We start from the raw sequence: 27,609 nt of genomic DNA on the forward strand, positions 1-27,609 counted from the left end.
CCTGATCGGGGTGCAGCGAATATGGCAGATGGGAGCCCGCAGCCACCGCGTCACCCGTGCGGTCCCTTCCCAGGGGACACGGGCGCCCGAAGGGGACCCAGCCCCAGCCATGGACACCCCCCATTCCTGCCTGAGGGGACACAGACAGGGACACAGACAGCCATTGCCACCAGGCGCGGGGTGGATGCAGGGCACCCCTCGGTGCCGCGGCGGGATGTGTGCCCGCGGGTGGGGCTGGTCCCAGTGCCCCTCCATCCCACCTCAGCCCCTTCCATGACTGATGCACGGCTCTGGCACTGCCGTGACACTTGGGCCCCCAAATCCAGCTGTGTGCCAAATCCCACTGGGCCTCAACCCCCCCAGTAAAGCTGGGGGCCAGCTGGAGCCCCCGGCCCCTCATGGCACCTGCCACCAGAATGGCCCCATTCTACAGGCGGGCGCCTCGTGCGCCGGCACTGGATCCGCTCAAAGGCCGGATTGTTCCGAGCGGAGCGGGAGCCTGGCCAGGCCCAGCGCTGGCACTGGCACTGTGTGGTGTTGTGGGGGGACGTGTGGCATCCATGGGATGCTGTGGTCCCCACTACCCTCATCAGTATGGGAATGTGTGCACTGCTCATCAGTATGGGTCAGGTGTGCTGGATGTGTCCAGGAAGGTGGCTGCGACTGCTTCCCCGGGATGAGGTATGGGGACAGGTGGGTGGCAGGAGCTGCCAGGGTGGGTGCTGCTGAGGGCACACGCCCCCACTAAACCAGACCTCCTGTCTTGTTCCCCAGTGTCCTGCCCCAGATTTCATGGATCCTCCTCAAACCCCTTCCCTAAATCCCCCTTTATCTTCTCCCCATATCCACTCTCCCTGTAGCCCCTCCTCACACCTTCTGACCATTCTCCCCTCCCCATAGTCCCTTTCCCACATCTCCATGCCAGATCCCTCTCCCCAGATCCTTCTCCCCACCTTCCCGCCCCGAGCCTTCCCCTCTCCTCCCTTCCTCTCTCTCTTGGCCCCTGTCCTCCCACCCGCCAGGGGGCGCCCTGTCCCCTCTTGCCCCCGCCCTCCCGCCCGCCGGGGGGCGCCCTCTCCCTCCCCTTCCCGTCGTGCCTCGCGCGGCCAAGGCGGGAACGCGGCGGCCCAAGATGGCGGCGGCTCTGGCGGCGCGGAGCTGCCTCGAGCTGAGCGCGGCCGGCCGGGCCCCGCCGCGATCCCCGCAGGAGCTGGTCTTCGTGCCCCCCGGCATCGCCCCGCTCCCCGCCGGCCGCTACAGCGACAGCGCCGGCGGCTTCTGCTACCAAGAGAGCGCGCAGCTCGGGGCCGCCACCAGGAATCGCTGGGTGCGATGGTGAGTGCACGCCCCCGTTCGCCGTGCCTCGCTTAGACCCTCCTCATCCACCCCTCTCCCTTCTCACCCTTCTGAAACCCTCCTGTCCCTCAGACCCTCCTCATCCTCAGCTCTGCCCCTCTGTTCCCGCAGGAGCACGTCGGGGGACACGGTGGAGCTGGTGGAGGAGTCCCTGGACGTGAACCTGCTGAACAACGCTGTGCGGCTGCGGATCCAGGGCTGTCCGTTCCTGCCGGGCGGGATCCACCTGTGCGAGGTGCAGAGTCACCTGGTGGTGCTGCTGCTCACGGCGCAGACCGTGCACCGGCTGCTGCTCCCGCACCCCGCCCGCCTCTACCGCAGCGTGAGTGCCGGGAATGCCGCCGGGGGCCGGGGCAGGGGACCGTGTCACCACAGGGAGGGCTTGGGAAGGGGTAGGTGACCCAAAATACAATCGGGAACAAGAAGACAATTGGAGGTTTGGGGGATTTAGCCGTGTTTTGCTCGGGAACTAGCTGGGTGTCCAGCCTGTGTCATGACATGTAGTTGAGCTGCTGCTAGGAATGAGCCTCAGGTTTTTCAGAGCCCTTCCTGGCTGGATTGTCTTTTTTTTTTTTTTTTTTTCCTCAGCTGAGAAGACTGCAGGCTTTGTCTGGGTTGGAATCTGTATTTCATGTGGCAGATGGATCCTAGGCAGGGTTTATATCACATTTGCCATCATTCCACGGATGTGGATTGGAACTGGACGGTTTTTAAGGTCTCTTCTGACTGAAACCATTTCAGGATTTGTTCTGACATTTTCTGTTGTGCCTGCTTCTTACCAGGATCCTCTCCTCTCTTGGAGAGCTTGTCTCCTGCTTTTAAAGCTCTGGAGAGCTTTCCTAAGGGATGACCCTGTGCTGTGACAGAGCTGCTTTTCCTGGGATGTGCCACCAGCAGTTTTCTCTGAGCTATGCCAGAGATTTTTTACTGGAAAAATAATTTCTATCAAGGAGACAGTTGCCATTCCATCAGTGTCTGGTGGTGTTTTATGGAATCCTCTAGGATAATGGAGTCCAGCACTGCCAGGGCCACCCATGTCCTCAAGCACCACATCCACACAGGATAGGAATTCCACCACTGGAGCCTGTTCCAGTGCCTGATAACCCTTTCCATGAAGGAATTGTCCCTCTTATCCAACCTAAACCTCCTCTGGCACAACTTGAGGTTGTTTTCTCCTGTTTCCCCACAGGACCTGATAACGGAGAGCCAAGTGCAGTCCGTGTTTACAGATATCAGCAGAATCCACATCAGGGATCCCTCGAATTACTATGTGATTCCCAGTGTGCCGGGGCTGGCTCCCAACTCCGTGGCCTCGGCAGCCTGGCTGAGCAGCGAGGGGGAGGCTCTCTTTGCCCTTCCCTCTGCCTCAGGAGGGATCTTTGTCCTTAAGCTGCCTCCTCCTGATGCTCCTGGTAAGGATTGGGCACTACATCCCCTCTCCCATCTTGGAATTTCACTTAATCTTCATTTTTAATTTTCCTTTTGTTTTTGAAGGAAGTGTTTCTGTCGTGGAGTTGAAGCAGAGCTCCGTGGTGCAGCGTTTCCTCACGGGCTGGATGCCAACTGCCATCAGGTGAGTGCCTGGGGACGGATAAACTGAGCTAATTTTGGCTTTTGGATCCCCTCACCTGGAATTTTCAGCTTGAGTCACACAGGCACCCATAAATACTCCACCCAAAAAAGTTAACGGGGTCACAGGAGCTATCAGAATACGGAAGTTGAGAGTGGAATGCTGGATTAGCAGGGTCCTGCTGTTCTGTGTGTCTGTGAATATGTTCTCTAGTAATTGGCCTCCAAGGATTTGCCCAGGATGTGGCTCGCAGCCAGCATGGATTAGGGATTACTCTGCCCTGGTGCTGAGGAGCCAGGCGCGTTCCGGATGAGCAGAGGTTATGTGGGGATCACACGGATGCTCTGTGGTGGGTTGGGATCTTTAGGGTGGCTTAGAGGGCACAACTGAATCCTAGAGCCTTTTTCTTGGGAGTGGGAGTGAGTCCTTTGATGCCCTGAATGACTTTGACCTTTAGGGCGGTCTGCCCCCAATGGATGGATTGGATGGATCCCATTGGATGGATTCTGCCAGGATCCTGGCAAGGATCCTGCCAGACCCTGGGCAGGATCCATCCTCCCAGATTGCTCTCCTCAATTTGCTGCTGTTTAAGGTTTACTTTTGTACTGTTTATTTGTTTACTTTTTGGGCCTGAAGTAGCAATGGTGTCCTTGGTTCTTGGGCTGGAAAAGTATTGTTTTGTCTAACTAAACTGGGAAGAGAACTTGCTAACACTTCATATGATGTTCAGAGTTATATACTGATGCAGTATGGAATCTGGAAAATATGAAATCTAAAACTTAAGGCATCATTTGGAGCTGTCAGGATCCTTGCTCATGGCTTCTTGGATCCTTGTCAGGGGCTGGCAGGATCCATGCCAGGACTGCTTGGATCCTTTTTTCCCTCTGGATCCTTCACCTGTGTTTTGCAAGTACCAGTCTGGGGATGGGGAAGTGGGAATCTGCTTCAGTTCCACCAAAGCAAGCGAAGAGCTGGATGTCACTGGTGGGATCCTCTACTCTGTGGGTGCTGCAACCCACAGAATTCCCTTCTCCCCATCTCACCTAGTGGTTTATTTGGATTTAAGCACAATGGAGGAACCCCACTGCTTTGGATCTGTGCACCTGGCATGATTTTAGAATCATGAAATCCTGGAATGGTTTGAGTTGTAAGGGGCCTTAAAGCTCATCCAGTCCTCCCCCCTGCCTAGGGCAGGGACACCTTCTTCTAGACCAGTGTCCAGGCTGGGCTTGCACACTTCCAGGGATGGAGAATTTTCTTTGAAGATGTTGATGTAACCTCTGCTTTTCCAGAGGTGATGGCGGCCCCTCGGATGTGCCCGTCAGCCTCTCCGTGCACTGCCTGGATCACGATGCCTTCCTCTTCGCCCTCTGCCAGGACCATAAGCTCCGGATGTGGTCCTACAAGGTGAGCAGAACTTGGGGTTGGGGGAGCAAAATTAAGGCCAAGGAATCACAGGTGAGTGCTTGGCATGGATCTGTCTCCTTTAAATTGTGGCTGTGGCTTCTCCACACTGGGATTTGGGACAGTATGTGAGAACAGCGATGGTGTGTGTTTGTACCAGTGTCTGTAAAGTGTGGGGTTTCCTGCCCAGCCTCATTCCTGTAGGCACACACTGTGGGATTTGGGGATGGGGCTGTGGCCAGGCCTCATCCCCAATGGGCTGCAGCTGTGAAAAGCAGGTGAGCAGTGTTGACGGTAATGAGACGTGGAGTGCTGAGGTGTTACTGATCTGTCACCAAAGGGAACAGAGGGCACACAAGGTGAAGTGCATGAGCAACAAGGGGTATTAAAAGGTTGGGCTGAAGGACAAGATGAGCAGACATTTGCAGCCTTCTCAGGTGATTGGGTGTTACTCTGTATGGACAGACACCTGAAGCCCTCAGATGTGGTAGGGTGATACTCAGGATGGGTTGAAGCCTCCTGATGTTGTATGGTGATACTCTGTACTGTGGCCCTCTCAGCTGCAGCCTGTGTGTTGTGACATATGGTGACCCTGCTGTGACTCAGGATTGGGCTGTAGGGTGAGGTACAGCCTGAGACAGGGCCCAGCCTAGTGTTGAGAGCAGCAGGAGAAGCTGCCTGGTCTGGACCAGAGTGATTTTGATACCTGGGGTATAGCTGAGCTGCTGGGGACATAATGGGAAATGACTTCCCAAGTGAAGAACAGAGTGTTTTATCTACATGGAAAGCTGTGGAAAAGAGGAGGAATTGAGACTACTGACTATGCCCTTTGTAGTGTTTTATCATGGGCAAAGTCTTAAGATTCTAAGACTGATGCAAGTACTGCATTTAGTGTTTGGAAAGAAGTTAGGAAAAGACTAACTTCTTCTGTGGAACCTGGACAGAGCTGCCAAAGAGCAAAGGACAAGCTGTGAGATGTGGCACACCTCTGGCTATTCACAGTGCTGAGCTTCTTGTCTTCCCCTTGCAAGAATATCAACAAGGTGATGCTGTGGAATACAAATGCCCGAATTTCTATATCTTGAAAGGATCTCCACCTGGTGTCCTGTACAGCACCAGAAGATAGGTGCAGAAACAGTATTGAGCTGAAAGGGGTTGAATAAACCAAGCTGTATTCCACATCAGGTGACTATACAGAATTCTGTTGTAAACCTGGATATTTGAAAGACCCAAGTACTCACAGCTTCAGAGTACAGTGTGTGGAGAGGACATTGAAACACCCATGGTGCACAGCAGGAAGGAGCACCATGGAAAAGAACAATACTGAGTTGCAGTCATCCAGCCAGTCGAGCCCATACTGTGGCTCAGGGGACCCTGCTGTCTTTGAGAGCAAGCGCTGATACCGGCAGGTTTTCCAGAGGGAGAAATTCAGAGCACAGTGCCTGGATGGAGTGAGTCCATATCCTCTGTGTGAATAATCATCCTTGTTTGGGTAAATGGAAATGGCATGAGGGGGCCCAGCTGTGGAAATAACAGAGCCCTCAACCAACCTGGTGACTTGAGCTCAACTTTTCCTCGTGTTTCCCATTTTGCTGTGCTTTGTTTGCAGCTTAGGCAATGTTCTGTCTTGGAATTTGTTCTTGTTTTTATTACTGGATGGTTGTCTTTGCACATTATCCACATTAGATCTAGTTTTGCAAATGTATTTATGTTTTATGCGGACAAAGGATTGTGCTTGCATTTTATCCATTCTATACTGATCTCATTGTTATTTTATTAAAAATTGTAAAAGGTTTTTAACTTGGAATTATATAGCTGTGTAATTATTGATATTGTTAAAAGTTGCATAGCTATTGGGGGAATTGTATAGCTGTTGATTTTGTTGATATCCTGGTATTTGGCTTATTCTTGTATTTTGCTATTGATATTGTCAATATTCTATAAATGTAAGTATAAAGATTTTAATAATATGCAAGTTTAGAGAGTAAATCGAGGTCAGTACAGGGATGCATTCTAGAGTTGGTGGAACCTGCAAAAGAGATACTTGTACCATGTTTACTATTTCTTCTACAAGGGTCGTGTAGAGAAATAGTAGACATAGCATTTATTTAAAAGAAGAAAAAAAAGGGAATTGTAGGTGCACAGTTTGTGGGAACTGGGAGTGGGGCTGTGGCTGAGCCCCATCCCCAATGGGCTCCAGCTGTGAAAAGCAGGTGAGCAGTGAGGTGTTACTGACCTGTCACCAAAGGGAACAGAGGGCACACAGGTGCAGTGCATGAACATGAGGGGTGTGAAAGGTTGGGCTGAAGGACAAGAAGGGCAGAGGCTTGCAGCCTTCTGAGGTGATTGGGTGTTACTCTGTATGGGCAGACACCTGAAGCCCTCTGATGTGGTTAAGGTGTTACTGTGTATGGGTTGAAACCTTCTGATATTGTGTGGTGATACTCTGTGTATCATCATACAATGTATGTGTGGCCGTCTCAACTGCAACATACGCATTCCTGGGATAAGGGCTGTTTCCAGACCTACTGGAGTATTTGGGAAGGCAGGCAGGAGTGCTTTGAGGCCCAAGGAGCCATCCCAAATGGATTTTCTCCTGCTTTCAGCAGTAATGAAAGTGTCTTTGTCAATAGGAAGTTAATAAAAGCCTCTTGCTCTAGATATTGAGTGCCAGAGCTAATGGAGCAGCACGGTGCTTTCACGGCTCAGTGGCACTGGAATGTGCTGTGGGAGGGAGGGGAAGCTTTCTCCTTCATGCCTGGGCTCTGGCAGCCCGTGGGATTGGTGGGAAGGGGGCCCAGGTGAGCTGGGAGAAGTCAAGAAGTGGTTCAGGTAAATGTATGGCGCCTTAATTTACATCTGTTGTGCAAAGTTCTGAGCAGGTGTTATCTGGAAGGGGAAGGAGAGGAGCAGTTTCTCAATCCAGAATATTTCCTAAGCCGCTCTCTTGATGCTTTTGTTGTTTGCAGGATCAGATGTGCCTGATGGTGGCGGATCTGCTGGAGTTCATGCCGGTCAGCAGGGACCTGCGGCTGGCGGCCGGCACCGGGCACCGCCTGCGCCTGGCCTTCTCCCAGTCCCTGGGCCTTTACCTGGGAGTCTACATGCACGCTCCCAAGCGAGGGCAGGTATGGAGCCATGGGCTCTTCAGGCTGTGGGAGGAGGAGTCATTCCCCTAGGACTTGGGTTTGGAAGGCAAAAAATAGGGAAAAGTTTCACGTGTGACCTTCTGGAGGGATCAGTTGTTTCTAAATAAACATTTTTCCCCTCACAGCATTGGGGATATGTGTGCCTGAGCTCTGGGAGTGGAATTCCCTGTGTGACTAAGCTGATCCGTGAGGGCTAGTTCACTTGTTTACCTCCTGCTCTGAAAGCGTGGATGTGCCGTGGGAAAAGGAAAGGTCCAAAAGGAGCTAAAAGCATGGAAATGCTGGTGGTGTGTTTACACCAGGCTCCTGGGAGCATGTGGATGCTTCTGCAACTTGGGGAGAACTTTTTGTGGAGAAAGATAAATATAGCAGGAGGGGAAGGACGGTACAAACCAGGCTCATCTGTTGGACAGCTTATCCCTTTCTCCAGGGAATTCCCGCACAAAACAAGAGCGTGTAACATGAGTCCTGCTGTCCCATGAGTGCTCTGCTCTGGGAAGAACATGCAGAGCTGGGCCTGCAGCTGAGGAATTGGGGCTTTCCCACCTTAGTCCCCTTCTATTCCTACATCTTGTGGTCACTGGTAGTGCTGGATGTGGTAGTCTTAGAGCTTTCCAAGTTTAGTGTTTGGCAAGACTTGGGAGTCCTTTGGGTCCAGGTAGGCATGAGTGTCCTTGGGGAGAAGGATGAAGCCAGGATTTCTGTGCAGAGGGTCCAGTGATGTGCTCAGCACACCCTTCTTGTCCTCTAGCTTCTGTTACCCCTAACACCAGGCAGGGAGATGGACTGGAATGATGATATTCTATGAGATGTGTTGGTTTAGTCCTTCAGCAAATGAGTTATGAGGTATTTTTGTAGTTTTGTGTCTTCCAGCTGGTGAGCACTGAGAGCAACCGCTACAGCCTTGACCACATCTCCTCCCTGTTCTCCTCACAGGTGAGAGCTGGTGCCTGGCTCCCAGGAGGAAGAGTCCTGGACTTTGGGATTTAAATCACAGAGTCACAGAATGGTTGGGTTGGAAGGAACCCCTTAAAGATCATCTTGTTGTTCCAACCTCCTGCTGTGGGCAGAGACACCTTCTACTAGACCAGATTGCTCCAAGCCCTGTCCAACCTGGCCTTGGACACTTTCGGGGATGGGGCAGCCACAGCTTCTCTGGGTAGTCTCAGCACCCTCACAAGGAACAATTGCTTCCAATATCCCATCTGAATCTCCTGTTTCTAAGTTTGGAGCTGTTCCCCCTTGTCCTGTCACTCCAACCCCTTGTCGAAATTCCCTATTCATCTTTCTTATAGGTTTCCGTCAGGTACTGGAAGGGGCAATTAGGTCACCCCAAAGCCTTCTCTTTTCCAGACTGAACAATTCCCAAAGCCTGTTAAATTCCACAGGGGAATGTTTTGCTGTTGTTAACTACCCACCTTTCTCTGTATTCTGATTTGGGGATAAGAAAGGAAATTGGCTCTTTCCCTCTTTCCTAGGAGACTCTGGTTGACTTTGCCTTAACCTCGGCTGAGATCTGGGCACTGTGGCACAACGAGGAGAACCAAACTGTTGTGAAATACATCAACTTTGAGCAGTGAGTTTTGGGCAGGGATCGCTGGGATAACTGCAGGAAAACCCTGACAGAGCTCCTCAACTTAGAGGTTTATACTCAAGCTGCTGGAACATGGAAAAAGCAAAAATCCAGGCAGCAGGATTGCTGAAAGTGGAGTTTGAGCGTGGCAGAAGGAGTGTGGTGCTTCCCCACAGCTCCTTCAAAACAACCAGGTGGTCCCTTCCAGGAAAAAACATGTTCTGGGGAGATGATGATGGGAAAGGATCATCCTTGAATATAAAGCTGATAGGATGGCTTGGTGCAGAATCAGGAGTTGAACAGTGGATGAAAGATGCTATGAGTGTGCAAATTTTAGGAGAAGCAGCTACTAGTCAGGCTAAGAGTTGTTTGTGAGTTCGTGGTATGGGGACAATGTTGAATTAAATGAAGAATTCCAACATGTTTCGTCAGTTAATGGCTAGGAATGTCAGAGTTAACCTCTCCTGCCAAAATCTGTCCCTTGTCACTGCACAAACCTACTTTCCCACACCCAGACGGCTGTTTTTGCTGATGAAGGCCACAGGTTTGGTTCAGGTGGATGCTACGTTGATTCCAAATTTGTTTCCTTCCAGGAATGTTGCAGGCCAGTGGAACCAGGTGTTTGTGCAGCCACTCCCTGAGGAGGAGGTGACGGTCCGGCAGGATCAGGACCCCAGGGTGAGCCAGCTGTAGAACAGCACAAGAAATAACGAGGTCACTCGGAGAGAGAATGGGAATAAACAAAGTCAGCAGTGTGCAGGAAGCCATTTTTGATCCCAGGCTGGAGCAGGGTGTGGGCAGAAACGCAAATTCAGGGGATGATGTTGATCATGGGAGGAAAGACCAGAAGTAGCAGCTTAAATGTTCTTCTCATCCTTGACCTTCCTTAAGTCACGATCTTTTTGCAGGAAATCTACTTGGAATATCTCTTTATGCCGGGCCGGTTCACTAATGCAGCTATCCAGAAGGCTTTGCAGGTAAGTGAGAGGGAATTTGGGATGCTCTCTGTTCATTCTCTTCCTGGCCCTTTAGATGTGAGGCAGCAGGATTCCTTGGAGCTCTTGCCAGGCATGTTTTCTGCGGGAGTCCCTGGAGCGAGTTGGTGGCTGCTGGGCTGCGCTGCAGCTGCTGTGTGCCCACAGCTGGAGATGGAACCTGGAATCCAGATAATTGGTCTTTTTCCCCTTGGATAGCACAGCAAGTTGATGAGTTTGTTTTTCATGCCTGCTGATGGAGCCAGGAGAATGGGGACTCAGCATTCTGGGGTGCTGTTTGTCAGGATGTGTCATGGAATTACTGAGGTCAGAGAAGCTCTCTCATATGGTAGAATCTGACGGTTCCCTCCAGCACTGCCGAGACCACCACTACTCATGTCCCCAGGCGCCACATCACACAGATTTTAAATCCCTTGAGGTGTGGTGGTTGCACACTGCCACACATCCATGAATACCAAATTTGGCATCCAGACCTTTTTTTTTTACACTTCCATCCCACAAAGTGCTATCTGATGCTCTTGTCCTGTTTTACCTCACTGAGTGCTGCTTGAACCTTTGGTGAGACTTTTTATTTTGCCTTTAAATCCAAGTTTCTTGTGCTGCTTTGCAGATCTTTTCTCAAGGAACTGAGAGGCACATGGATCTGACGTGGGATGAGTTAAGGAAAGAGGTCACCTTAGCTGTGGAAAATGAGGTGAGATGGATTTTCCTTCCAGGATATTGTGTTGTATATGATGTCATGATATTTTAGGTGCCAGGTGACCCTGCACCTTGGTTTATCCTTTCTTTCTCCAAAGGGAGTGATGTAACTTTTTAAAAAGTACAAGTCTTTATCCTTCCTGCCTGGGGTTTCCTTTCCTTCTTGGGTTTTTGGAATCCTGGCTGTTGTGCCTCTGCTCCCTGTGTGCACTTCGGTCATCACATGGTGCCCAGCCCACCACCCTGCAGAGTGGTTGCACATCATTTTGGAAGAGAATCCAAAATAGAGGGATTACCTTCCAAATAAAATAAAGAACAATTATTAGGAGACTTACCTGAGCGATCCCTATGTTCTTTTTGAGTCTGAATTCCCTTGTTTTATCCTGCTCTTATTTCACTTGGCTATTCCTGATTCACTTGTTTTGCTCTCACCAGTTCCAGGGCAGTGTGACAGAATACGAGTGCTCCCCAGAGGAGTTTTGGCAGCTGCAGGTGGAATTCTGGTCCAAGTTCTATGCCTGCTGCCTGCAGTACCAGGAAGCTCTTTCTCGGCCCCTGGCCTTGCACCTGAACCCCTACACCAGCATGGTGTGCCTGCTAAAGAAGGTGAGGCTGGGTGGTGGTGAGATTCTCTGAACAAGTTTCTGTAGAGGATTTGGGAAGCTCAAGGACTTTCTCTTCACCTTTCAGGGCTCCATGTCCTTCCTTGTGCCCTGCTCCTTGGTTGATCATCTCTATCTCCTCTCCAACGAGCACCTCCTGACTGAGGATGATGCTGCCATCTTTGAAGGTGAGAATACGTGGAGTTTCTTCCCTCCTGTCAGAGATGTGGAAGCTTCCATAGAGATCCCTTGAAGAGCTCCTGATCCATAGTTGCATGGAGATAGTTTTATTTTGGCTTTGCAGGGGTACTTATTTTGTGAAATTTGCCATCATGCTCACACCAGCAATTAGAAAATAGTGTCAAGGCTGCCAGTAGAATCGTGGAATTGTTTGGGTTGGGTGAAATTCTTCCCTGTGAGGGTGGGGACGCCCTGGCACAGGTGCCCACAGAAGCTGTGGCTGCCCCATCCTTGGGAGTGTCCAGTGCGAGGTTGGACAGGGTTTGGAGCAGTCTGGGATAGTGGAAGGTGTCCCTGCCCATGGCAGGGGGTGGGACTGGATGGGCTTTAAGGTCCATTGCACCCCAAACTGTTCCAGGATTTATGAAATGTTTTCACATCAGCTGTAGAGAGGGGCCGTGCTGTTCCTTGTCTCCAGGAAGTGAATGCCAGAGTGTGGAAAACATGTCATTAATATTGTCACCACAGTGCCCTCTGTGCTTTGCTGGCCCTGGAATGCTGTTTCACTAAGAAAAAGGCAATGGAAAATGTTACCTAAACTCCACTTTTATGCTTGAGTGATTTTTATATATTTTTATAGAGTGGGATCGTCATCTGTTTGGTTGAGCTTTTTGTGGAGCAGAGGGAAGGAAAGCTGGAGGCCTGAGCTGGATATGGGAGCCCCAGCAGTTTCTTCCCTGGCTGTTTTAAACAGTCACAGTCTCTAAAAACGGGATTTAATCTAAAATCTGACCCATAAAGGATTGCAGAGCCGAGCTGAGCCATTTTCTTCAGGATATATTTTTTCGCACTACTTATTTTCTTTCAACCTGTGGCTGGAAAAAAATCCCTTGGAGGGAATTTAGTTTTTTTTATTGCTGCATCATTTTTTATTTTCTGAATAATAAAGCCCAAATCTTTCCCTTGTCGACTCCTGAGCTTTAATTCAGCCTTATTGTTATTGGGGAAGGTTTGGCACAGGGAACTGGGACCCGTCTGCTGTTACTGGTGATAAGAGCTGAACTAACTGGCTTTTGCATGGTCTTCCCACCTTTCCTTGGAAATCTCTTGGAAAATACACAGTTAGATTCTTTCATTGCAGATTTGGAGATGTCTCGTGATGTTGTCTGTCTTGTCCAGTGCCTTCGCCTGATCGGAGAATCAATTTCTATGGAAATGGCATTCATCATGGAAATGGCTTGCTCCCGCCTCCAGCCTCCAGAAAAGGCTGCAGAGCAGATCCTGGAGGACTTGATAGCTAATGACACGTAAGGAGATGTGTTTTCCAGAAGCTTCTCAGAGTGGCTGAGCTGGGATTGTCCAGAGCTGTCCCTGCGTGACATCCAAGGGCGTTTGAGATGTGTGGGCTCCTTGCCCTGTGCTGCAGGAGGCTTTTCCAAGGATGGGGACCGTGGTTTGGTGTCATTAGCAGGGTCTTCCATCCACAACCTAGAGAGCAGAAGAGGCACAAATTCCTGTTAGGTATGAAAAGAGGTGCCTGGAGACAGTAGGGAGAGGTCAGAGCCTTGGTCAAACCCTGTGGTTCCTGTGCTAACCGAAATTGTTTCCCTGTGGAATGCCAGCTATCTGGCTGTTATTTCCTGGTAGCCTGAGGTAGTGGAATAAATAGACTGGTCCCTGCAGGCGCTGTAATAAAACTCACAAGCTAGCCAAGGATTCCAGTTAGGAATGTCCAGGCTGATCAGATACTGATCCTCACTGGAAGGGAGTGTAAGGGAGCCCCCTTCAGTCGGAACCCTAGGTTGCTGTTCATGATGATGATGAGGATCTTTTTGATGTTGCAGGGAAAATGTGATGGAGGATATCCACAGCAAACTGCAGGAGATCAGGAACCCCATCCATGCCATTGGATTGCTCATCCGAGAGATGGACTACGAGACAGACGCTGACATGGAAAGAGGTGAAAGCTCTTCACCAGCTTCTGAGAAACGCTAGGCAGTGTCCTTTATCCTGGGAATTGTTCTTGCCTGTGTGGCTCCTGCTTCACCTGGGTGTTTTCCCCTCAGCTCCTCACCTGGCGCTGCGCATGAGCCTGTCCCAGCTGTTTGGCAGCAGCACTGCGGCGCACGTGGTGTGCGGGGGGGTGGCCAAGATCTGCACCGTCCGCTTCCTCCTCTGCCGGGACCTGCTCATCCTCCAGCAGCTCCTGCTGCGCCTCGGAGATCCCGTGAGTACATCTCCTGGGGCTTGGGAGTCCTGTGGGGTTCTGCTGCTGGTGCAGGGCGGAGCTCTGTCTCATCCCACAAGGCTGTTGGAATAGCCCGAGGCTTGGGCAGGTTCTACCCTCTCCTCCAGCTGCTTTTGTCTTCCTAAGCAAAGCAGCCTAATTCCCTTTATTCTTCTATGAACATCCAGGAAGCAGGAAGCCAAGCTGTATTTTTGGGAGGAGGGCATGGATTCCAGCCTCCTGTGTGAATCAGCACACATTCAGCTCTTCCAGCTATCCCCTGTCCCTCTCCCAGCAGCGATGGCAGCTCCGTTCTCTGACATCACACTCCAAGGCTGCGATTTCAGCCCCTTGGAAGCTGCTCCAGCCAGAGCAAACAGCCCCCACGATGGTAGCTGTGTTTGGAATGGTGGGATGGACTGGTCTGGGTCTGTCTCACCAGGCTTGAGGCCACGTGAGGCAAAGTGTTGCTGCTTTGGACAGACACAGCCATGCGGAACAAGTCCCCAGACAAGGACAGCCTTGTTTAAACCAATATTATTTGCTTAGAAATAGCCAGGCATTTCCTGGTTGAAAATAAATTCCTTTTTCCTGGGTAAGGTTATCCTGGTAGCATTTAAGGTGCATTGCAAGGTGCCCTCTGGAGCTGGGCTCTCCCACATCATGAGACATGTGATCTGCTGCTTTCCCACCTTGACATACCTGTGTCCTCTAAAAGCTCAGATTGTTTCATCTCCTGTGACTCTTTGCTGGAGCTTATGGAGACCCTGAGGTGATCTCTGCAGCAAAGCCATAATTTCAGTCTCAGGGACAACAATCCTAGAATGCTTTGGGTTGGAAGGGACCTTAAAGACTGTTTAATTCCAAACCTCTCACATGGACAGGAGCATTTGCCACTAGGCCAGGTTTCTCCAAGCACCTTCCAGTCTGGCCTTGAGCACTTCCAGATGTGGGGCAAGAGTCCTGCTGGTTCCCTGGGAGGGCTGAGTTACTGCCAGGCTGTGGAGCACCTTGCTGTTCTCAGAAGGGACAAGCTGGGCCTGACACAAACCTCTCTGGTTGCCCTTGTCCTGCTGCTGCTCCAAGTGTGCCAAGCTCTGGGTTTTCCTTGCAGATGGTTTTGGGAGGGGGACAGCTCTTCCAGTCCCAGCAGGACCTGCTGCACCGCACCTCTCCCCTGCTGTTGTCCTACTTCCTGATCCGGTGGGCAAGCCAGTGCCTGGCCTCCGACATCCCTGTGGACACGCTGTAAGTCTGCCTGACCTGGCTTTGGGTCCTCCTTAATCCACCTGAAATGCCCTTCCTGGTGTGGAAAGCAGGTGGTTGCTGTGGGAGTATCACTCCATGAGCACTGGGGAGGGCTTTTTTCCCTTCCATGTTCTGAGCTGACTCTGCCTTGTGCTAAATCTGCCCTGTGAGGCCTCGCTGTTCTGTGCTCAGTAGGAGTTGAACAATGAGCACAGTTAAAGCTGGAGGCGTTTTGTTGTCTCTTCACTGATGGCTCCTTTCTTCCCTAGGGAATCTAATCTGCAGCATCTCTCCGTGTTGGAGTTAGCAGACACCACGGCTCTGACACCACACAAGCTGGGTAAGGTGTCCACGGATCATCAACTCTCCCTTTCTGTTATTTAAGCCTGACTCTGCCACCTGAGGGAAGTGCTTTATGCAGAGAGCTAATGGACTGTGTGGTTGAATGACCCTGATTTAAGTGGGGATGTTTGTCAGGCTGTCCACAAAAAAAACCCAAAAAAAACAACAAAAACCAAAGCAACAACAAAGGATCTTGGAGCACTGAACTTGGATTTTACTCTCAGCCTGAGAAGGGTGGGGACGCCTCACTGAGCCAAAAATTTGTCATTCTAACCCTGGCAGCATCAGACAAACTTTTACCCCTCATGTACTTTACAGTGGCTGTGGTAGCTCAGACCAGGTCTGCCGCAGAATCCTGGAATGGCTTGGGTTGGAAGGACCTTAAAGCTTATCCAGTTCCACCCCCTGCCATGGCAGAGACACCTTCCACTAGCGGGAGTTGCTCAGAGCAACCTGCTCCATCCAACCTGTCCTGCTCTCCAGCTTTTACCCTACAGCAGCCAAGAGCAACAGCTTAGGGAAGAATGAAAATGTAGAAGTACTTGCTCAAAACGTGTTTAAAAATATGGAAATACTTCCCCAAAACATTGTGGCTGATATTTGGTTCATATTTTTTATATTCTGCTGCAAAGATGTAACTTTTGGGTTATTTTTTTATTGGGAGAATATAAGGCTGCTTAATTAGGGAAATGTGGGCCTTGAAGTGGTTCCAGAGGGAGGAGGTGAACAGGGATGGGAAGGAAACATGCAGGTAAGAGCCTGCTGTGACTAGTCAGCACTTGGAGGCTGAGATACTTCAGAGGGAGCTGGGGAAATCTGGGACAAACAGGCAGCAGTGCCACGTGTGGGCTGGGAAAGAGCTTCCTCCACTTTCTGACATTGGTGATCTTCAGAGCCTGAGCTCTCCCTGATGGAGAGTCTGGGTGCAGGAGGCAGCTGGAAATGTCAGGGAAGTTGAAAACATCCTTTGTGTGTGCTGGTGTCGTGGGTTATTTCTTGGCTGGCTTGTGAGGAAAGTCCTGTTTGGCCACTGTTCATTGGGGAGAAATATGTGAAGCATAGGGGAAGGAGGTGGCAGCTCAGGGAGAGGCGTTGGGAACAGTCAGTAAGGGGGGATTTTTGGGGTGCTGGAATGAGGAGGGAGGGAATGGAACAGCCAGCTCAGCACTCCCTCTGCTCTGTCATGCTGGAAAGCTGCAGCTGGGCTGGGAATAACAAGTGGAGAGGGAGCAGAGCTCTTTTTTTGTGTGTTTTTATTGAGCTGTGGTTAATAAACACTGCAGGATGGGGCACTTTGATCTCCTGCTGCTCCCTCTGACTTAACCAGACGGCAGGAGAAATCCAAAACCAGCAAGCTGGACTGTGGAACGTGCTTTTGGTTTGCCCTGGCTTAATCTGTGCTCTTTGGGCTGATGAGCCCAGGACAGAGTGGAAAACCTGGGATCTCTACTGCAGGCTCTCTACTCACCGTTCCTTTAATTTGTACTTTTAGTATCCGGCCCTCAAACAATCGTGGAGCTCTTCTTTCAGGAAGTGGCCAGAAAACACATCATATCCCGACTATTCCTGCAACCAAACACCTCTTTGGCTGAGACAAGTTTGAACTGGCCCCACCTTATCACCTCAATAGTGACTGATTTTCTGCCTCTCCTGTATCCTTGGCTGTGAATCCATTGCCACTGAGCCTCCTGCCATTCCAAAATCAGTTTTCCACTCCCAAATTTCCAAGACAAACCTCCTGAAGGAGTGAGGTTGTTGGCATTAATGGGATTTGTGGGTATTTTGAGATTTCACAGATTTCATCCTGTTTAGGTGCACGATAAAGGATTTGAGTTTTTGACTTTAAGCCCCTGAGCTCTCAATACTTGACTTGGTGGGGCGGGATGCTGGGGGATTTGGAAGGGTAACAGGAGTTGGGGATTAGATGTACTGGTGATTTTGTTCTAATATGGATAAATCTTATTACAGAATAGTGATTTGTATAAAGAGCAGCTTAATCTTCTCTCCTTTCCCCCTACAAAGGGAGCATGAGAGGCATGTTGGCTTCCAGACTAGTTCTCCAAGCTCTCCAGCTGGATTCTCCTGTGTTCCTTAACTTCTGCTCAGATGGCCCAGCAATCCCAGTTTCCTCTTCCCAGAGTGCCTGATGGGGAGCTGTCAGTACACCCAGCTCCAGGTGAGTGCATCATGCCAGCCTTCTCACAGGTGCTGGAAAACTCCCTAAAACATCTTTCCAAAAACTCGTCTTTCCAAATGCTGGAGTTCTGCTTTCCCCTAGTCATGAAATCCTGGAATGGTTTGGGTTGGAAGGGAGTTCAGAGCTCATTCAGTTCCCTGCCATCGACAGGGGTACTGTCTGCTATCCTAGGTTGCTCTAAGCCCTGTCCAAACTGGCCTTGGACATTTCCAGGGATGGGGCAGCCACAGCTTCTCTGGGCAACCTGTGCCAGGGTGTCCCCACCCTAACAAGGAAGAATTTCTTCCCAATATCCAGTGTAAATCTCCCCTGTTTTAGTTTAAAACCACCACCCCTAATCACTGTTCTCTGAGCTGAGACAATGCCACAGAGTGTTTGATGGGGAGTGATTTAAGACTGTGGAATCCTAGAACAGTTTGGGTTGGAAAGGACCTTGAAACTCATTTCATTCCATTCCCCTGCCATGGGGGAGTCATCTTCTGCATTTTCTCTTTCATCTGTTTTCAAGAGCATCCAGATACTCAGGTTTATGCTATTCCCTTTCCATGGAGGAGTTTGTTCTCCCAGGGCTTGTCTGACCACGTGACGCCACGCTCCTGAAACATCTTTGCCGAGCCTGTTTAAATATCCCAGCAATCCTAGAGCTTGTTGGCTGCTGGTGTGCCCACAGCCTTTCCTGTACCACCTCTGCCTGTGATTGCCCATGGGGCCTGGGTTCAGAAGGATTTCTTCAGTCCAGAAAGGACTGGACTGAATTTATTTCTTAAATGTCCTTAGTAGTAAAAAAACAGTGTGAGAAACACCTGTCATCATTCCATCCCTGGCTGCTCCTAGCATCCCAGTAGCAGGGATGGTGAACTCCTGATTTCCAGGGGTTTTAGTCTGCTGTGTTTCAGATCACTGTTCCTCCACCTTTCTCCCTGTGCTCTTGGCAGCTGGAGTTGCTTGTGCTTGAGTTCTGACCCGCACAATTCCTTGTCTGCAGCTCCACGTGATCTGCAGCTTTATCCCTGTCTGGGCATTCCTGGAGGCAGCAGGCCAGGCAGGCTGTTAGTGACCTGTTTTTCAGCAGAACCTTTTATCCTCCCAGCCCCTCATACCTGGGGGCTGAATTACTTTCTTTTTGTGTTGCTGCTGAGAAGAATTGAGAGAAGAATTTCAATTCTTCAGAGCTTTTGAGCCGGGAAATGCCAAGATTGGAGCAGCATCATTCTCCCTCCTGGCATATGCAGGAGGGAGAATGATGTGCAGGCTTTGAATCTCCTCACATTTCTTTCGCCTCACTGGTGTCTCCTCCAGGCTTTTATCTTTGCAGAGCCCGGCTCCTCCTCCTCCCCACTGCCTTCTGTTCCTTTCCCTGATCCCAGTCGGTCACAGAAACTTGGATTAAGTGCCTTGACCCCGGGGAGATCACAGCAGCTTTGCTGTGAGCATGGTCACCCAAACTGTGGGGGTACAGGAGGCTCCTTGCAAGGAGCAGACTGGCACAGGGGCAGTCTGGTAATAGAGCAGAGGGCTGGGACATGGGCCAAACCTCTCCATGTTGCTCATTGTGTGTGACAAGCTGGAGCAGGATTTATCCCTTGTAGCTGCTAATCCAGGGAGTGAATCTGGCCTCCGGATACGTCACCACGTGGTTTTGAGAGGACTCATGTCCAGGAAAGGTGAGGCAAGAGGTGCTGGTGGTTTGTGCACCTGTAGAGGTGACTTGACTTCCAAGTCCTGGTTTCTCTTCCCAATTCCTGCTGAGTCCCATGGCCCTGCTAGCAGGACATGGCTGCTCCTCCAAGGATGACGAGGATGCTGTGCTGGCACAGGCCCAGGCTGGTTCATCTCACTTTGTCTGTGCCCTCAGTGCCATCGGCACTCCCTCCCATATGCTGTAATCCATGTGCTTCCTTGGCTGCTGGCCCTCTCCTGCACAGGTATTCCCCTTCTAGCACCTGCCTTGCCCATTGTACTGCAGCCTTAGCTCTGCCCTCCATGTTCACATCTACTCTGCAGTTCCCTACAACAGGATGTAGGAAGAATCCTGTCTGATTTTTGGGTATGTTGGGAGGTGCTGTATGAAGCACCTCCATATGTCTGTATGGAGGTGCTTCATACAGACACTGGAGATGTTTAGAGCAGTTTTTCCCCAGGAGCATGTGGGGGATATCTCTCCCTTACAGGACTCTGGAGCAGCTCTGCTCTGGAGAGCTGAGAACATTCAGCCTGGAGAAGAGAAGGCTCCAAGGTCTCTTGGGAACCTCTTCCAGTGCCTAAAGGAGCTCCTAGAGAGCTGGAGAGAGGCTTTGGAGAAGGACCTAGACTGACAGGACGGGGGGAATGGCTTCTTACTGAAATAGAGCAGGGCTAGATGGGGTACTGGAAAAAATTGTTCCTTGTAGGGGAGCTGAGGCCCTGGCACAGCCTGCCCAAAGAAGCTGTGGCTGCCTCATCCCTGGAAGAGTCCAAGGCCAGGCTGGACAAGGCATGTAGCAACCTGGTCTAGTGGAAGGTGTCCTTGCCTTTCACAGGGATGTGGGTCTGGAGGGGCTTAAGGGGTCCCTTCCAACCCAAATCATTCCAGGATTCATGATTAGTGCATCCAAGGTACTTTGGGGCTGGAAAGACCAGCCCTTGAGCTGAAGAAGGAGGACTTGGCTCCTTTAGCTACTGTGCTCAGACACCAAAATCTTGCTGGTCCTGGCTGCCTGCAGAGCACGAGCAGGTGCTGACCTGAATCCAAACTCCCATTCCTTCTCTCCTCTAGGAATACATCCGACTGCTGCAGCCCTGGTGCCACGTGAACATGGGCTCCTGCTGCTTCATGATGGGCAGGTGCTACTTGGTCATGGGGGAAGGGCACAAGGTGAGGCCTTCAATCATCTTCTTCCCAGGGTCTGGGACCTTTTCCCTTGGGAGGGGGAGGTGAACAGGAAACATCCTTCCCAAGCACTGCCTCCTTTGGGAAAGGATGGGATTGGAGCAGCATGGTGGGATCTGCTCTTGGGAAGATCTCACAAGCTTGGGACAGGCAGTGTGGTCCTCTCACCTGTACAGCAGGTGGATCAGTCACCTGAGGGGACAGCAAACTGATTCCCGGTCTGCTTCCAGGCTTTGGATTGCTTCTGCCAAGCTGCTTCTGAGGTGGGAAGAGAGGAGTTCCTGGACAGGCTGATCCAGGCTGAGGAGGGCGAGGTGGTCTCCACGCCACGCCTGCAGTACTATAACAAGGTACAGTGCTCAGCAGGTCAGCTAGCACCAAGTCCTTCCACACTGGAGAGGGAATTCCTGCTCAGTCCTTGCCTTTGTGGGAAGTGACTTGAGCCTCAGAAAACTTAGCTTTTGGAATGTGAAATGTGTACTTTCTGTACTTTGTTTGGGGGTAATGACAAGCTGAGTATGTGAAATTTAGGTACTTTCCACCTATTAGTTTCCTGATAGCTAAGGACTTTTGTTATCCAGCAGAAAAAGGCAGGATGAGATCCAGCTGCTGGAAGCAGAAGCCAGACATGTCCAGGCTTGATGTAAGATGCTGCCTAAGGCAAAGGTTACTAAGCTCTGAGGCAAATTAAAATGAGTATGTTTAAACTGAGATAGATCCTATCTTCTGCATAATGCTGTGGTTCAGGAAGGCTGCAAGCCTGGAGCTGGGCTCTTGGTGAGGGATTCCCTGGATTTAGGATCCAGAAAACTAATCATTAATGCTGAAATGCTTCAAAAATCCCCCATGTACAGAGGTGAATCCTCCAGAGAAGCTATAATCTGGTCCTGTTGTGCTGGGATTTCATCCAGATCCCTGCAATTTACCCAAATATTCCCCTTTAAAGTCTAAGCCCTTAAATGTCTTTAGGGGCAGGAACAGCTCCTAAAATAAAAACAACAAACCCTCCTGTCTTCCAGGTCCTTCGCTTGTTGGAGATGCTGGGTTTGCCAGAGCTGGTCATTGAGCTGGCCACACTGGCCATCATGGAATCAGCAGATGACTGGAGAAGCCAGGTACAGCCACTTCTTACCCAGCAAGCTGTTTCTTCAGGAACCTCTTCCACAGGAATTTCTTGCTGGGTTTATAACTGATTTGTGCTGTTTTCAGGCTACTTTGAGGACCTGCATCTTCAAACATCACTTGGATTTGGGGCACAATAGTGAAGCCTATGTAGCCTTAACACAAAACCCGGATCCAGGCAGGTAGGTGACAGGTCTGTGCCTTTGTTGTGGAGGTCCATGGTCTCATTTTTCCATGAAACTGAAAGGAAAATGACACTTTAGGGGGGGACATGACTGCTGTGTTAAGTTACTGTGTAGAGGTGGGTTTAAAAATGTAGAGTTCATTTCTGGATGTTCATCTGAAGGACACCTGGGATTGGCACCCTCCCAAAAGAGAAAAAAAGGAGAAAGAAAAACAGAAGAGACTGAAGGATCATGTGTGTAGCATTCTGTGTTTAAAAGCTGTAGGAGTTTAGTTGATTTTGTTTAATAAAAAGATTTAATGTTAAGTTTTTAATTTGAAAAGTGAAGTGGGCAGGGAAAACTTTATCCTAGCAGAGGAAAATATTGGAATAATGGGGGACAAAATGGAATGCTTTTTTAACTAATTGAGGGAGGGGGACTGCCCTCCTGAGAGGCCTTTCCAGAGGATCTCTGTTTCCAGTACAGGAGAAACTTGAAGGTTTAAGTTGGTTCTAAGCCAGGAAAAAACCTGCAGAGCTCATCCAGAAGCAGGAGCTTGTCACAAAGTGGTTGTTTGTGGCTTAAATCCTGGGTTTGTTCCTGCTCCTGGGTTTATTCCTGCTCCTCCAAAGGGTTGTGCTTCCCTCTGCAGGCAGTTGGACTGCCTACGCCAGCTAGTGGTGGTTCTCTGCGAGCGATCCCAGCTCCAGGACCTGGTGGAATTTCCTTACGTGAACCTGCACAATGAGGTAATCCTCCGCTGGGATCATAGCTTGGGGGGCACAACCCTCCCTTTAAGGGGATTATGGACCCACTGGAGCCTCTGTGTGCTGCAGGTCGTTGGGATCATCGAGTCTCACGCTCGGGCTGTGGATCTGATGACTCACAACTACTACGAGCTGCTCTACGCCTTCCACGTGTACCGGCACAACTACCGGAAAGGTAAAGCTTGGGATGGCACTTTGCACCTGCCCACCTGCTGGGACACCCTTTCCCTTCCCCTGCCAGGTGTGTGGCCTCCCTCTCCAGGCTGTTGGCTGATGACTTTTCCGTTTTCAGCTGGAACAGTGATGTTTGAGTACGGCATGCGGCTGGGCAGGGAGGTGCGGACGCTCCGAGGGCTCCAGAAGCAGGGCAATTGTTTCCTGGCTGCCATTAACTGCCTGCGGCTGATCCGCCCGGAATACGCCTGGATAGTGCAGCCGGCCTCTGGGGCTGTGGTAAGAATGCTGAGCTTCCTGAAAAGGAGCTTCCAGAATCCTTTCTGATGGGAACAGAGACATTGGATTTCTTATCTGCTGCTTGTGACCAGCTGTCTTGCTCTGCTCATCGACCCTATCCATCACCCTTGTGCCATTCCCCCTTTTTTAGGGCAGGGGGAAGCAGGGTAGCTGTTGGGAATGGGCTGGAGGATAGATATGGGAGTACATCACCTTGTACTGAGGACAGCAGATGTTTTGGGGAGTGTGAACAGCTGGAATACCAGTCCAGAAGAGTTAGTGTTACAGGGGTTATGTTTCAAATCCCAGTCAGGACTCAGGGAGGTGGTGGCTGCAGCCTGGTCACCTGATCCTGATGTTCCTGATAGCCGGGGATAAAGTAGCCTGAATTCCCAAGGGACTGCACAGCTTACCTGGTCCAAATCAAGGCTTGAAATGGAGAGCTCTTGTTGGGACTTATTACATCAGTGATTTAACCTTCAGAAACCAGGTGGATATAAATCCTCTTTCTGCTTTTTCCTGCAAGTACGAGCGCCCAGGAGCATCCCCGAAGAGGAGCCACGATGGGGAGTGCATGGCTGTTCCCAGTAAGTGCCCAGTCCTGGTCTTTACCATGCCTCTGGAGTTTCCACAGCCTCTCTGCAGCTCCCATGGGAGCTGGGACATGGCTCAGGGCAGCTCCTGCCTCCACCAGATCAATAATCTGTGGGATTTTAAGGTCATAAACTCTGCCAGTGTCTGCCAACAACACGCTGCCACTATTCCCCAAGGAATACAGCAATTTCCCCAAGGGAGCAGCTATTCCCCAAGGAGCTCCTGTGCTTGCTTCTGACAGCTTGATGCCTTGACAGCAGTTTTTTTTTCAGTGGAAGTAACTTGTAATTTAAAACAAAACCAGCTTTTTGAGACGTGTTCTAGTCTTTCAAGGTTGTTTGTGCTTTTGGAAATCCTGTCGGGAATAAGCTTTGTCTGTGCCTGCCACAGCCCAGGATGTGGGATCAGGTTATCCTCAGTGTTCCAGTAGGAAAATTTAAGGTCAGGTATTTTTAAACCTGCTTTTTCTGAAGAGGTTTTTTTTTTTGGGCATGTTCCTGGCAGGCAAAGCAGCAGCTGTTCCCAAATATTATCTAACATCTGGAGGAGGAGGAGCAGGACAATGGTATCAAGGACATAAGCACGGTCAAGGGAGCAGGGAAGAGTCAGCAAATCCTGATCATTCATTTGGTGTTTTTTGGGGTACACATCCTCTTAGGATGGCAGAGGAGTGTAGAGATGCTTTTACAAGGGCTCCAGGGATACCTCAGAGCCTCTTCAGTGCCTAAAGGGACTCCAAGAGAGCTGGAGAGGCACTTTGGACAGGAGATGGAGTACCAGGATAAGGGGAATTGGCTTCAGACTGACAGAGGGTGGGTCTAGATGGAATGTTGGGAAGAAATTCTTCCCTGTGAAGGTGCTGAGGCCTTGGCACAGGTTGCCCAGAGAAGCTCTGGCTGCCCCATCCCTGGTAATGTCCAAAGCCAGGTTGGACAGGGCTTGGAGCAACCTGGTCTAGTGGAAGGTGTCCCTGCCCACAGAAGTGGATGAGTTTTAAGGTCCCTTCCAGCCCAAACCATTCTGTGATTCCATGACATTCTGCACAGTGCCCAAAGACCCCTTTTTGAAGTACTGAGAGCCAGTATCCATCTGTTCCAGGCACTCGCCAGATCGAGATCCTGGAGCTGGAGGATTTGGAGAGGGAATGTCTGCTGGCACGGATCCGTCTGACTCTGGTGGAACACGACGTGTCAGCAGCAGCTGTGGCAGGTGAGAGGGGTTCAGCCACTCTGTCCTGTCCTAGAGGCAAACCTAGAAGGTGCCAGGGACTGTCAGATTCTCATCCCTACCATGAAATCCAGCCACTGACTTCAGCAGGGTCTGAGATGCACATCAGGAGAACCAATTTTAAGTTTTCCACCTTTTTTTTGGCTTTTTCAAGCTTTGGTGGTCTGCAGTGGGGGTGGGATGAGCTTCTGAGTTGGGACAAAAAAAGGCATTTTGGAAATAATGGAAGCAAAGAATTATTAAGTCTGGAAAAGACCTTCAAGATCACTAAATTCAATCTTTTTAATTGATAAATAATTTATTTTCCCAGACAATCCTGCTTCATGGAACAGTGTTAAAAGGTTGTGAAAGTTGTTCCTTTCTGGGAAGCAGGAAGGTGTAGTTCTCCCACCTGGAGTATTTTAGTATCTCTGGTACAAGTTACACAACATGTCCACATCTTTCCTCTCTAAATGTCAGGAGGAGGTGACTTCCTGGCTTGGGATTGCAGGGAAAAGATGGAACAGCTGCTTTGAGGGCAGAGTGGTGACGCAGGGAGCTGAGTGCCACGGTTTCTGTGCTGCCAGAATATGTATGCTTGGATGCAGACCAGTGATGAGGCTGTCCCCTCCCTAACCCCAGTGATCTTGGGGATCTTTTTCCAACCTTAACAATTCAATGATTCTAAGCAGCAGCATTTCCCTATCATGTATTGCTGCATGTGTCCCTCCCCTGTCCCTGCTCTATCAGGGACAGCTCTGTGGGTCACAGCTGCTCTGTCCAGTTCCTTCAGGGATAGCTGCTGGGCTCATGGGATGCTCTGGAGGCCAGGAAAGCCGCCAGCCATGGATTGAGAAGTACTGCTGCAGGGTGTTGGAGGCTGTTGGCACCCTGCTGCTACATCTCTCAATGAGTAACACAGGGTAAGGCCCTGGTGAGCACTGGGTGTTACAGGGGAGGCTTTACCTGCTCTTCCTCCCCTTCAGGCAGCTCCACACCTGAGGAAACGGTGTCTCTGCTGGTCCGGGCTGGGCTCTTCGACTCAGCCATCACCCTGTGCCAAACCTTCAAGCTGCCCTTGACGCCCATCTTTGAGGGCCTGACCTTCAAGTACGTCCGGGTGCCCTCCCACCTCGGAGGACACAGGGCTGGAGGGATGCAGGGGCTTGGGCGTAGAACTTGCCCAAGAGCCTTCTTTCCCTGCCAGTCCAGCTGGGTTGTTCATTGGGAATACTCCCGTAAGGGACTTTGATGCCAGTGGGAAGGGGCTCGCTCTGGAGGGACCCACCTTCCCATGGCTTTTGGTTGTGCAGGTGCATCAAACTCCAGATGGGAGGGGAAGTGGCACAGGCAAAGGCCTGGGACTGGCTGGCAGCCAACCAACTCTCAGCCCTGGTCACCACTAAGGAGTCCAGGTAGGTTTTTCTCCACAATTTGGAAGGAGGAGGAGGATCTGGAGACAGGAGCTCTGTGCAAATTCAGAGGGTCACAGGTCCTTAAAACCCCTAAGCCCAAAACTGGGCACAGGATGTGGGGAGAGCTGTGCTTCCACCCTGTTCCCACACCACCTGGAGCACACCATGGCCTTGCAGACGGGGCAGGAGCTGCTGGCATGTGTTCCACTGGGAACTGTTTTCTTGCAGCGCCACAGATGAAGCCTGGAGGCTGCTGTCATCCTACTTGGAGCGTTACCCATCCCAGAACAGCCTGTACCATCGCTGCGTCATCAACAAGCTCCTGGCACATGGGATACCTCTGCCCAACTGGCTCATTAACAGCTACAAGGTGAGAACAGTGACACAGCTGTCCCCAAAAACCCTAAAATTCCAGGTTTCCCAGAGGTGCTGGATCACTCTCACTCCAATGCAGAGCACCTGCCAGGTGCTCTGTGCCCAGTACCAAGGCTCAGAGCAGGTTCTCTCAGTGTGGTCCCAGTCCTGGTCCCATTCCCTGTCTGAGTTTCCCTCTTTCTGGCAGGAAGTGGATGCTGCCGAGCTGCTGCGCCTGTACCTGAACTACGATCTGCTGGAGGAGGCCGTGGATTTGGTCCTGGAGTATGTGGATGCTGTGCTGGGCAAAGGGCACCAGTACTTTGGGATCGAGGTGAGCTCAGCCGCTGTTGGGATGGGGTGGGATGTTCCTTGGGGACATTATGTGAGGGTTCCCGTCCATTCCAGGTCCCTCTGTCCCCAGCGTCCCCCACGATGTGGCTTCCCTACACTGCCATAGATCAGCTGCTGCAGGCACTGCGGGAGAGCAGTGCCAGCGAGAACAGCGTTGTGGTGGGTACTGAGCTCCCGAACACCGGGATGGGGAATGGGGTTGGGAGGGTGGTGGGACAGGGTGGGATCCCTCATGACTCCTGCCTCTCCCAGCTCTATGAGAAGCTGAACGACAGGATGGAGGACTACCAGCAGAAGGTCAGCGTGGCCACCATGGAGCGCCTGTACTGCCGGCCCTAGTCCAGGTGACATCCCCAGGAGCGTCACCATCCCCACCCCGTGGTGCTGGTTTTACCCATTGGTTTTCCATAAGGATCCGGTTCAGGGAGGTGGAGTGCTGAAGGGCGTGTCCCCTCACTGTCCCTTTTGTGGGCAGTGGGTGAGCAACAGAGCTAGGGTGTGTGGCCATGACACCTCCTTGCTCTCTGCCTCCTCCAGACATGGAACTGTTGGGAATTTCTTTTATTTATTGGTATGCTTTTGGATCAACTTTAATAAAATGGAACTGTTATTTGAGGTGTGCATAAGGATGTGATGGCAAAAGTGGGGACTGCGGTGCTCCTCTCCAGGGATCATCCCCATACTGCCCTTGCCCTAGGACTGAGATATAGGGCAGGGTGGAGCTGTAGAGCCCCGGGGAAGGATGGAAGTGTATCCCCCCAGTGGATAT

The 27,609-nt window shown here is 50.9% G+C and overlaps 2 protein-coding genes across 3 annotated transcripts in view; one reads left to right on the plus strand and one right to left on the minus strand.

The window, feature by feature from the left end:
- The first annotated feature begins 1,120 nt into the window (after positions 1-1,120).
- Positions 1,121-27,455, plus strand: NUP160 (nucleoporin 160). Of its 2 annotated transcripts, XM_030240457.2 has the most exons (35): positions 1,121-1,335; positions 1,468-1,678; positions 2,546-2,768; positions 2,851-2,929; positions 4,219-4,333; positions 7,300-7,458; positions 8,338-8,415; positions 8,958-9,055; positions 9,646-9,730; positions 9,961-10,029; positions 10,658-10,741; positions 11,182-11,352; positions 11,437-11,536; positions 12,670-12,835; positions 13,373-13,488; positions 13,595-13,755; positions 14,870-15,003; positions 15,273-15,343; positions 16,838-16,997; positions 17,452-17,521; positions 20,298-20,396; positions 20,642-20,761; positions 21,431-21,526; positions 21,621-21,715; positions 22,350-22,446; positions 22,534-22,639; positions 22,757-22,917; positions 23,444-23,504; positions 24,610-24,720; positions 25,704-25,827; positions 26,031-26,132; positions 26,361-26,502; positions 26,695-26,820; positions 26,895-26,999; positions 27,093-27,455. In XM_030240457.2, the coding sequence occupies exons 1-35, from the start codon at positions 1,133-1,135 to the stop codon at positions 27,177-27,179; spliced, it is 4,185 nt and encodes a 1,394-aa protein (XP_030096317.1). In that variant the 5' UTR covers positions 1,121-1,132; the 3' UTR covers positions 27,180-27,455. The 2 variants fall into 2 exon arrangements, 1 of the variants encoding a protein (XP_030096317.1); XR_007777672.1 differs by lacking the exons at positions 25,704-25,827; positions 27,093-27,455.
- Positions 23,018-27,609, minus strand: part of NDUFV1 (NADH:ubiquinone oxidoreductase core subunit V1) — a 28,661-nt gene continuing 24,069 nt past the window's right edge. The window contains exon 9 of the mRNA XM_050975147.1: positions 23,018-23,187. Coding sequence (XP_050831104.1) covers positions 23,033-23,187 — 155 coding nt within the window. The 3' untranslated portion in view covers positions 23,018-23,032. The remainder of the gene's footprint in view (positions 23,188-27,609) is intronic.

Source organism: Serinus canaria, chromosome 5, assembly GCF_022539315.1.
Source record: "Serinus canaria isolate serCan28SL12 chromosome 5, serCan2020, whole genome shotgun sequence".
NCBI lineage: Eukaryota > Metazoa > Chordata > Aves > Passeriformes > Fringillidae > Serinus > Serinus canaria.